Source organism: Xyrauchen texanus, chromosome 6 (genome assembly GCF_025860055.1).
Source record: "Xyrauchen texanus isolate HMW12.3.18 chromosome 6, RBS_HiC_50CHRs, whole genome shotgun sequence".
NCBI classification, from domain to species: Eukaryota; Metazoa; Chordata; class Actinopteri; order Cypriniformes; family Catostomidae; genus Xyrauchen; species Xyrauchen texanus.
This window is the reverse complement of record NC_068281.1, coordinates 4,670,624-4,682,878: the sequence shown is the minus strand read 5'-3', so window position 1 is coordinate 4,682,878 and position 12,255 is coordinate 4,670,624. Positions and strand designations below refer to the sequence as shown.

The following is a 12,255-nucleotide window of genomic DNA, read 5'->3' as shown; positions in this document are numbered from 1 at the left end:
GCGGCCGAAATGGACTTCCTCAGAAGGGTGGCGGGCTTCTCCCTTAGAGATAGGGTGAGGAGCTCAGTCATCCGTGAGGAGCTCGGAGTAGGCCGCTGCTCCTTTGCGTCGAAAGGAGTCAGTTGAGGTGGTTTGGGCATCTGGTAAGGATGCCCCCTGGCCGCCTCCCTAGGGAGGGGTTTCAGGCACGTCCAGCTGGGAGGAGGCCTCGGGGAAGACCCAGGATTAGGTGGAGAGATTACATCTCCACACTAGCCTGGGAACGCCTCGGGGTCCCCCAGTCAGAGCTGGTTAATGTGGCTTGGGATAGGGATGTTTGGCGACCCGACTTCAGATAAGCGGTTGAAGATGGATGGATGTGATGCTACATGGTTTTTTTAGCAAAATTAGTAGCATCACTAGTTTTAGATCATTTTAGTTACTAAAGTATAAGTGAAAATGATTTACTCCCCAATACTGATTTGATTCTGATAAAAACCAGAGCATTTTTATGTGCAGACATTGCGTAAATCTAGCCAATCTGATTGTAGCTTGTGATTTTGGGAAAGCTCTTGTGATGTTTGTGTGTAAAATGCAGAATGGCTCCTCACCATCCAGCTCTGTATCCGGAGTGAGAGGCAGTGGAGATACTGGAGCCTCGCTCTCTCCGGCCCCATCAGCCACATGACCCATTTCATCAGTGACATCATACGAGCTGCTCTGTCGTCGGAAGAAACATGGGCAAAGCTTCTGTAAACAGCGGCGACATCCACTCTCATTTTTCTTCTCTTGAGCATCTGCCTGCTTCTCTGGGACGGCTCCATTGCTCGCAGAAATGGCATGATAACGCCCAACAGTGTTATCACGTATGGACAGTCTTTCTCCTGGCATTCTGGAAAAAATCGTACAAAATATCAATATAGAAAATGGTGTACAGACTGAATTGAAATTATGTTTAAGGACCTAGCATGTATGAAAACTTTACTAGAATCTTCTACACGCTAAAACTAACTAAAACTTTCTTAAAAATTGTCCTCAATAACATTGCTTCGTTTAGTCAAAGTAAACTTGTTTGTTTACTAAATGCAAAAAGAGAACTACTCATTTCCTGTTCAGCCAACTATCAATTTGCGATATGAAAACTTAAATTTTGTCATCATTTCAATTACTTTTACATGAAGCAAAAGGTTCACTCACTTTTTCCTCATCTAAAAAGTTTTACTTCTAAAGAAATGAATAGTAATTTCGAAACATATGTATAAAAATCATGAGAGTTCAGACATATCAGCAACCTTTTAAAAGATCTTTTATTCTACTTGGGGCATCGATGCCTCATGGGGCAGCCATGTTAGCAGCACATGACCAGCTGAATAGTACTTGCTTAATATCAGTAACAGCCCTGTTATTGGACACTTTCATTCATGGATTGAAACAATCCTGCCTTACTGTGCATAGTGAATTTCTGCAATGGCATTGGTAACTGAAAACTGCTGCGTTTGAATGATGCAGCATCCGTACCACTAGGTGTCAGTGTAAGTCACTTACTGACCTTTAACTGCAATCATTGCCTCTGAAGAGGTATGTCTTGCAAGGCAAAGAGGTATATACACTTGTTTAACAAAGACACATGATAGACCTCAACCCTTAACACAAAAATCTCAATAACGACAACTTAAAAGATTAACAAGTTAAAAGTTGAGCTCCTAACATCACCACACAACAATTACCTAACTTTGGCAACAAAAAACAACAATAATAACATAAATAAAGTCATCAAACAGCATTAACTAAGCATATATCACTAACTGCATAATTTATTCATGTTGCAATGCATGCTTGGAATTTGCTAATCAGCAACATTATTTAATATGATGTATAGAGGATATTAAGTATAGAGACACTATACTGTAAAAAGGCACAGTTTTTCGGATGAGACATTAAACCAAGGTCCTGGCCCTTGTGATCATTAAGAATCCACGGTGACAGCTTGAATCTCTGCCTATTTGGCAGACATCTCGGCCTGGGTGAAGGAACAGCACCTGCAGCTTAACCCAGCCAAGACTGAACTCGTCTTTCCAGCAAATTCTGCTCTTGAACACAACATCACTGTGCAGCTGGGTGCAACTACAGTATAAATTGTCAGAAATTTAGGGGTAGCCATCGATAACCATCTAAATTTCACAGACCACATCACAAAGATTTACACTCTACAATATCAAGAAGATAAGACCCTTCCTCTCTGAACATGCCACACAATTTCTTGTTCAGTCACTTGTCATAACTAGACTGGACTACTGTAACGTTCTCATTGCAGGCCTCCCTGCATGTGCTATTAGACCCCTGCAAATGATCCAGAATGCAGCAGCACGTCTGGTCTTTAATGAACCAAAGAGTGCACATGTTACACCACTCCTTGTCTCTCTCCACTGGCTGCCGGTTGATGCACAAATCAAATTCAAGGCCCTGATGCTGGCATACACAGTCACTGGGTCTGCTCCAGCATTCCTAAAATAACACCGCCTTATTGTACCAACAAAAAAGAGGCAACACTTTCCCAGACTTTCAGTTTCATCATACCACATTGGAGGAATGATCTTCCCAACTCTATCCATGAAGCTGATTCACATTCTGTCTTCAAAAAATTGCTAAAAACACATCTTTTCCATGAGCACTTAACCAGTCACAAAAAAAAAAAAAAATAAAAAAATCTTGTCTTGATTAATACTATTCTGATGCTAGTGAAACTTTGTAATTCAGCACTTTTTGTCCCACTGTCTCCTTAAGATGATTTGCTTATAATGTATTCCTCTTTTGTAAGTCGCTTGGATAAAAGCATCTGCCAAATGAATAAATGTAAATGTAAAGAATCCCAGGCCACTTCTTGTATAGAGTAGGAGTGTAACCCCTATGTCCTGGCCAAATTCCCCCAAATTGCCCCTTATCAATGGAGCAACTGCCCCCTAATAAATCCCCATCCCTGATTTGGCTCTATCACTCTACTCTCTCCTCTCCACCAACGGTTGGTGTGTTGTGAACATACTGGCTGCTGTTGCACCATCTAAGTGGATGTTGCACACTGGTGGTGGTTGAGTAGAGTCCCCTCTTCACTGTGTAAAGTGCTTTGAGCATAGTGTCAGAAAAGTGCTTTATAAGTGTAACATTCATTCATTCAGACAATTCTTATAGGCTAGTTGGGACAACGTTTGGGGGAATATTGTTGGTCTAACATACGTTTTACGGTATGTAGTTGCAAAGTAATTCACATTTCATTGTATTTGTGACTCAGATAAAATGACTGGATAAAATGCTATTTAATTTTTTACTGTAAAGCTATGTTCGTAATAGCATGCTACCATACTAAATATATGTTATATATGGGTGTTTCTTCAACTACAGACCATTTAATTTACATATTAAAACTGAATTGGAAACTTTTTACCATGCTTTTATAATTTATTTTTGGTACTTTTCAAATGCCTCTTATGAACTGATTTTACTGTATAAACCTTGTCCCAGACCCAGACTTTAATATTAAACTAAGAAAATCCATTATAAAAATTATATATAGTTATTATATTTTGAAAATTATGATAATCTGAACAAAAAGTGAAACAAACAAACCATTTCAAGATTTGTCAATTCTTAGAAAATACGATCTATCTTCCTGGTTACTTTCGTAACCTCCATTCCCTGATGGAGGGAACGAGACGTTGTGTCGATGTAGTGACACTAGGGGTCGCCTTTGGAAGCCCCAAACACCTCTGATCTTTGAGAAAAGGCCAATGGGAATTGGCGAGTGGAATTTGCATGCCACACCCCTGGACATATGGGTATAAAAGAAACTGGCTTGCAACCACTCATTCAGGTTTTGTGCTGAGGAGCCGAGACAAGACGTGTTGTGGCAGGAGGGACACGTCACAACGTTGTGTGGAAATACGTCACATGGTCTTACCAAGTCTTGTCGGCATTGTCTCATGTGGAGATGTCCCGTGGTAGGTCCTACCCAGAGGGGGAAGGAGCTCTACAAATACGGTAACCAGGGGCCGAGGGGCCAAGGAAGATGTAAAGTTTAGTGGGGAAACCGTTTCACGGGATATACATCACACTGGGTTACCACAGGCAACCAACGCATGTGGAGCACCTACCCCAGGGCCTAGTTAGCACACATTCTGGGCTGGCAATGAATTTCTCCGTAAACTCGGTTGCCACAGTAGTCCAAGTAGAGTGTGCTCCTATACATGTCCTGGGCATGATATGCCAAAGCGATGGTGTCAATGACCCAGTGGGGGATCCTCTGTTTGGAAACAGCCCTCCCTTTCCGCTGTCCACCAATGCAGACAAATTGCTGCTCAGAGCATCTAAAGCTCTACGAGTGATCCAAATAGATGAGTAAAGTACGTACTGGACACAATAACGCCAAGGCAGTGTCTGCCTCCTCCTGGGGCAGCGCTTGCAGGTTCACCACCTGATCCCTATAAGGGGTCTTGGGAACCTTGGGCACATAGCCTGGTCGGGGTATCAGGAGTAACCCGGACCGAACTCCAGGCATGTTTCGCTGACAGAGAAAGCCGGCAGGTCCCCTACCCTCTTGATGGAAGTAAGCGCAGTCAGGAGGGCGGTCTTCAAAGAGAGTGCCTTTAGCTCGGCTGACTCCATGGGTTAAATGGAGCTCCCCGTAGGCCCAGAAGGACCATGGAGAGGTCCCACAAGGAAATTACATGTGATCTGGGTGGATTCAACCTCCTCGTGCCTCTAAGGAACCTGATGATCAAGTCGTGCTTACCTAAATACTTACCGTCTACTGCATCGTGGTGTGCCGATATAGCTACTACATACACCTTCATGGTGGAAGGGGATAACCGCCCCTTCAGCCTCTCCTGCAGGAAGGAAAGCACTGATCCGGCTGCGCATCTCTGGGGGTCTTCGCGCCGGGAAGAACACCAGTTAGCGAAAAGATGCCACTTCAAGGCATACAGGCATCTCCTAGAGGGAGCCCTGGCCTGAGTGATTGTTCTCGGAACGACTTGAGCCGCTGCTGACTCCAGAGGAAGAGACGGCGGGTGAGTTGCGACATGCGACGCGAGCGCACGCCATCTTGGCAGTTGATGTACACTACCATCGCTATGTTGTCCGTCTGGACCAACATGTGCTTGCCCTGGATTAATGGCCAAATCCTCCACAGGGCAAGCAACACTGCCAGAACCTCGAGGCAGTTGATGTGCCAACGCAGTCGCAGGCCAGTCCAGGGGCTGGCAGCTATGTGCCCATTGCACCCCAGCCACGCGTGGAGGCATCCAACGTAACCACGATGTGCCTGGAGACCTGCTCTTGGGGAACCCTTGCCCGTAGAAATGCCAGGTCCATCCAGGGGCTGAACAGACAGCGGCAGATCGACGTGAGATGCACTGAACCGGGGAGAGCTTGCTCTTTTCCCAGTTGACCCAAAGGCCCAGCCAGCTGAGGTGCCTGAGCACCAGGTCCCTGTGCACGCACAACAAATCCAGTGAGTGAGCAAGAATCAGCCAGTCGTCAAGATATTTGAGAAAGGCACCTTGAAAAAGACACTCTGTCAGCACCATTCTTTTAGTAGGAAATATACCATTTTTTTGTGGAAAGAATACTGTTTTAGCTGATGAAGTGCCCAGGGTCGTTCTCTGCACAACGCAAAAGTTTATCATTGCCCAGTGTGTACCGTTTCCCATGCTAGCATTCTATTGGAAATATAGCCTAAGGCTTTCTCCATCAATACATAATGCAAAACGTTCAGCAGCCATCACTGAAGACCAATAAAGAAAAGTCCCCATACAGCTGCAATTCTCCGCCTTGTTATTAAAGTAATTGCCATTTTGGTCATGAGCTGTAAACTTCAACATGCAGTTTATAGACAGGAATTTCCCAGCATTGCTTATATTGACAGAAATGTATGAAATTGCTAAAACGTACGTAACTGTTTGATGCAAAAATGATAGATGAATACAATAATTTTGTAGAACAGACTTTGGTGCAGAAAAAACAAATTTAAAAGAATACTTGTATTTTTTTACGCAGAGTTAATACTGCAAATGTGAACCATGTGTTTCCCTTGATATGGCCTCCACTCATTTTTCACTCTGTTCATTTTCTGTTTTTTCTCACAATTACCAAATTCCAGACTGAAATGTTGTTTTTAAGTTCTCCCGGGATGTTGTAATCTCAGCTCAAAAGTCTTTATTATGACATGATGTGCATTCACATTTGTCAGGATACCAAAGACTGCAATCAAAGGTCATAAAGAAATCAAACTGAACTCAAATATTCCACATCAAATTCTTCCAAGTGCAAATGATCTGAGCTTTGCAATCCACACAAATTTTATAGCTCTATACTAACTGTATGGTACATGAACAGTTGTCTCATTTGGGCCTGTTTTTATTGCTCCAAAAGGAATTTGAGGAGAAACATCTGAAACCAATTTGAAAACAGCATCCTGTTTCCATTTTACCAGTGAAGCACTTATTCAAAGATAAATTTGACATGCATATGTGAACACGTGCAGAAGCGTAGCACAGGAATGTGTGCTATGCTGATCTGGAGCTTGAATACTGCATGCCATGAAGTTTTATTCAATAAGAAAAAGTTCATTTTCTTCCGATTGAGTTTAAAATGTGTATAGCTGTAATAGAGGGGCTGCACGATATTAGCAAATCATAAAAGTGGATGTCTTTAAGGGCTAGAGAGCTTAAAACAGAGCGTCCGAGGGCCAGAGTTAGGGTGAATAATAATTATATATTAATAAATTATGACTGTTATGGTGCAAAAAAAACTTTACTTTAACATTATAAGTGGACCTCAAGGAAGATAATACAATTATATAAAAAAAAAAGAAAAAGAGTATGTCATGACCCCTTTAAAACATGGCGCACATCACTGGAAACCCATTAATACAATAAAAGACGTCCATTTAGTGCATGTTTACAAACAACCAACAATTAAAAATATAACGGTGCAAAAACAGTCCAGGATGACTTCAAAACAGCAAGATACAGCACATCTGAATGAAACAGGGTGGGGGACTCCTAGAGTTATAACTGTGTGACTGGACACAAGTGGGCGGGGCCAGTGGTGCAATGATGAAAAATAGAATATATTTACAAAATACAATTCAGAAATGCACAGCACAATTCACATTCAAATAATCTGTTTCAGAAATCCAAAATTCAATTCAAAAATACACAAGTGAGAGCACAAATATTTCTGAAATTGCCCATATAAATACTTGTACTTGCTGAATGTTGTTACATTTATTTATGGATCTCTGAATCTACATTTGCAAATCGTCACATGTGTATTAATTGCTTTTGATTTGTGTGTGGCTATTTTATTTCTCCCCTTTCTCCCCAATTAGGAATGCCCAATTCCCAATGCACTCTAAGCCTCGTGGTGGTGTAGTGACTCGCCTCAATCCGGGTGGCGGAGGACAAATCTCAGTTGCCTCCTCGTCTCAGACCGTCAATTATAGCGACCACGAGGGGGTTACCCCATGTGACTCTACCCTCCCTAGCAACCGGGCCAATTAGGAGACCTGGCTGGAGTCACTCAGCATGCCCTGGATACGAACTCACGACAATCATCAGTACTCGCTGAGCAAACCAGACCCTTGTGTGTGGCTAATTTGAGACTTTCTTGCCAGGTTTCGAATCACAAATTGCCTCTTTTTTTTTAGGACGTCCTCTTTAGCCAATCACATTGCGCTTTTAATCCACCAATCATAACACGCCTTGCTGAACTCAGGCACATTCAATCATGATTTAGTGTGGAGGAAATCGATTCCCCATTACCGTAGTTACACATTCATTCCTATGAGAAAAACAAGTCGAAATATCTGATAGATTAAGCATAGATTAACAACGTTGTTAACAACAAGCTGTTAAGTAGTTTTTTTGCACTTCAGACAAATAAAGTGTGCTTGAGACAATGACCTCTTATATGTCAAAAAAAAAAAAAAAAAGGGAACTTTGATTCCTCATGTCATGACACCTTTAAAAATAGAGCTAGGCCTAATGAGAGTGTAACCACTTTCTAGGAGTCTGCAGAGAAACACCCATAAACATCTGAGACAAGGTTGTTACTGAAATAAAACATTTAAGAACTCTATTAAGTCTCATTAGCTATTCAAGTGTAACCTCTGTGCAACCAAATTTTCCATTGGGAGTAGTGTTACATGGAAAGATGCCACAGAAATATGGAAGTTTACAATAAATCCTTCAACCATATATAGACAGCTATAAATAAAAGGCAAGTATACAAACAAAAACCTGACCTCAATGTCTCCCAACACCCAGACTGCAATCTTTCTCACACATATGGTAACACTTAGTCATGACCCACATTGACCTAAGACCTCAGTGCATTGCATTGTGAGGCCTGTACATATCCATTTTTGTAACTGGGTGTATATGAAGTGTAAGTTAACCCCAACAAACTGGATCGAGAACCAAAGATAGAGAGCGATCAGCTGGCCAAAATATGTGCACGATGAGGGGGGTGAGTACAGATCGTGCATGCCACTTTGCTCTGCCTTATTTAGATTTTAAAGGGATAGTTCACCCAAAAATGAAAATTCTACTTCATGTCACTCCAAACCCATTCTTTATTCCATGAAACACATAGGAGATGAATGTTTACGCTGCTCTTTTTAAAGTGGCTATTTCGCAGGGCCAGCAAAGCCTTCTCTGCTGGCATAACATGCCTAATAAATAAATTGACCTTTTTGCCAATTTATTTCCAATCGCTTTCCACTCCTAACGAATAGAAAAAAAACTAAAGTTTATCCAATCAGAATTAATTCCTCGTTACTTACAAGCAAAGTGTGACAGTTTCACAAATCGTATGCCCGAAGCCGAGCTCCTTAGCCAAAGTAGCGCGTGAGTCTGAGCTCCACACCATCAGGCCTTCAGAATTTCTGCAGAATCCCTCAACACTGCAAATCAATGGGCATCTAAAGTCAGATTGTCAGATTCAGCAGCCAATCAGATTGATTTATTTGTTCTTGGTGGGTGTGGTCTTTAGGATATGTCCCAATCCAAGCCTTCTAGCTGACCTTAAGTGCTGATTCAATCACGGTTTAAGTAACGTACGTAATTTGAAAGCGAAGAGCGCGAGATCTTGCTGACGAGTCGGTTGTTGTCACTGCTGGTATTGCCATTGAGAAAGAGATCCTTATGGATTTAAAAACCTAAGATGTTCTGCATGATCATGCAAATGATTAATTGAACAGAAAAGGAGGACTGATTTTCACATCAAGCAAATTGGTAAGTGCTTTTTGCAACATCAGGAGTCTTCTAAGTGTACTTTGGGCAGCTTGAGCATTCAGTGTCGGATCAAGTTTTGAAAAGTTATCATGTACCCTGACAAAACAAAATGTATCGCAAGCTAATTTAAATCACAAATATTATTAGAGAGTTTTTCTTGGTATTAGGCCTCCTTGGTTCTGGCTTTCATGCGTGGACATGTTTTTAAAATGTCAATTGGTATTATTAGTTGACTGCCACGTAATGTATGATACGCTGTCTTATTCATTGTGAAACTGTGTTTTCTTAATGCCATGAATCGCACTGAAGTCCTAGACTTAAAATGCATGGGCCACGGCTGTCTTTTTCAAACAACAAAAGTGAATGGGGATATATAGTGGCATGCAAAAGTTTGGGCACCCCTGGTCAAAAGTTCTGTTGCTGTGAATAGTTAAGTGAGTAGAAGATGAACTGATTTCCAAAAGCCATAAAGTTAAAGATGAAACGTTCTTTTCAACTTGTAAGCAATATTATAGCATTACTTTTATTTTGTACAATTTTAGAGTGAAAAAAATGAAAGGAGCACCATGCAAAAGTTTGGGCACCCCAAGAGATTTGAGCTCTCAGATCACTTTTACCAAGGTCTCAGACCTTAATTAGCTTGTTAGGGCTGTGGCTTGTTCACAATCATCATTTGAAAAGGCAATGTGATGCACATTTCAAAGCTTTATAAATACTCCTCAAGACTCCTCAAATCTTGTCCCAACAATCAGCAGCCATGGGCTCATCTAAGCAGCTGTCAAGCACTCTGAAAATTTAAATAATTGATGCCCACAAAGCAGGAGAAGTCTATAAGAAGATAGCAAAGCGTTTTCAGGTAGCTGTTTCCTCAGTTTGTAATGTAATTAAGAAATGGCAGTTAACAGGAAAGGTGGAGTTCAAGTTGAGGACTGGAAGACCAAGAAAACTTTCAGAGAGAACTCTTCGTAGGATTGCTAGAAAGCAAAACCCCTGTTTGACTGCAAAAGACCTTAAGGAAGATTTAGCAGACTCTGGAGTAGTGGTGCACTGTTCTACTGTGCAGCGACACCTGAACAAATATGACCTTCATGGAGGAGTCATGAGAAGAAACCTTTCCTGAGTCCTCCACAAATTTTAGCATCAGAAGTTTGCAAATGATCATCTAAACAAGCCTGATGCATTTTGTAAACAAGTCCTGCAGACTGATGAAGTTAAAATATAACTTTTTGGCCACAATGATCAAATGTGTGTTTGGAGAAAAAACGGTGCAGAATTTCATGAAAAGAACACCTCTCCGATTTTTAAGCACGGGGTGGATCGATCATGCGATCGATCGTTTTGTGTTGATGTGTTGATGCCAGCGGCATAGGGGAACATTTCTCTGGTAGAGAAAAGAATGGAATAAATGTAATACCAGCAAATTCTGGAAGCAAACATCACACCATCTGTAAAAAAGCTGAAGATGAAAAGAGGATTTGCTTCTACAACAGGATAACGATCCTAAACACACCTCAAATCCACAATGGACAACCTCAAGAGGCGCAAGCTGAAGGTTTGGCATGGCCCTCACAGTCCCCTGACCTAAACATCATCGAAAATTTGTGGATAGACCTGAAAAGATCAGTGCATGCAAGACGGCCCAAGAATCTCACAGAACTAGAAGCCTTTCGCAAGGAAGAATGGGCGAAAATCCCCCAAACAAGAATTGAAAGACATTTAGCTGGCTACATAAAGCTTTTACAAGCTGGGATACTTGCCAGGGGGTGTTACTAAATACTGACGATGCAGGGTGCCCAAACGTTTGCTATCAAGCTACATTGTATGGAAAAAAGCAGCTGGGTTACTCTGCTAAGCTTCTCTTTTTGGGCTCCACAAGAAAGTCATACAGGTTTGGATCTACTTTTTTTACCTAGTCTCATCGAATGAACGTTACTATAACTACATGTTTGAAAACTGAGTTTAACATGCCGCATTCTACATTTCGCTGCAACTTCCTGATGAAATAAACACTAGAGGTGCTACAAGAACTGCACGTTTTATTCACTTTAACACACATCATGACTACAACAACATACTTTTCGCGCTATTACTCACACACTGCTATGTTATGATACCTAAACTCTTTTATTATAACACATCATTTGAAAAACTATACATTTACTACTATAACGCTTGTATTACAAACTCATCTACATTTACACACTTATTCCAACATGATTAGCTTGCGCGGTAGCTCACCCGATAAGATTGTTGGACTGTTGACTCGGAAGAATGTAGTTCAAGCTCAGCCAAGCACACAAGTCGACATGTGAGATAAAAGTGTCATAGAAGCAACACAGAATAGCATGGTTGATGTTGGTTTAGGGTAAGGATGTCTGTTTTGTTTACCTCTCATTTGCTTTCTGGACACTATTGGTTAGGTTTAGGTTAAAGTTTTAGGTTAGGGAGGTACGTTTTAATCAATCTAACATTCACCTTAAAAACCATGTCCAATTACAACACCACTCGGTTCTGTGCCCCCTGCTGGACATTTCACTGGGAAACTGCAGCCAAAATTGTAATGAAGCACATATTTCGTTCTGCAAAAAATGTTGACATGTTCACGTAAATTTCATGAGATCATGAGATCTTATATTCTTATAACTAAAACTTACATAGTGAACAATGAGAGCATGTGTGTTTATATGAGTGATAGGGTGCACTCACAAACACTTTATCACCCATGTTTTACAAGGCACCAAATTATTTTATTTTCACGCCACAAGGAACAACATTTGCTATAAACAATGCCCAAGTCATTAAGGATATGTCCCAGACTATTTTACAAGCAGACACATGGCAACTTACTTATCAACATAAAAATAAATAACTAGAGATGATTGTGGAAGCGTTCTGTACCTGAGGAAGTCATTATTTGATGCAAAGCGCTAAGATGCCCAGGCATCTTCAAACCTGAACTCATACTATCTCCTAATTGAATTGTTCC

At 41.3% G+C, this 12,255-nt stretch overlaps 1 protein-coding gene across 1 annotated transcript in view; it reads right to left on the bottom strand.

Annotated features, from left to right (window-relative positions):
- LOC127645618 (protein-glutamine gamma-glutamyltransferase K-like) overlaps window positions 1–12,255 on the bottom strand; it is a 35,849-nt gene that overhangs the window by 20,954 nt on the left and 2,640 nt on the right. The window contains exon 2 of the mRNA XM_052129286.1: window positions 591–871. Within this exon, the coding sequence (XP_051985246.1) occupies window positions 591–870 (280 nt within the window). The 5' untranslated portion in view covers window position 871. The remainder of the gene's footprint in view (window positions 1–590; window positions 872–12,255) is intronic.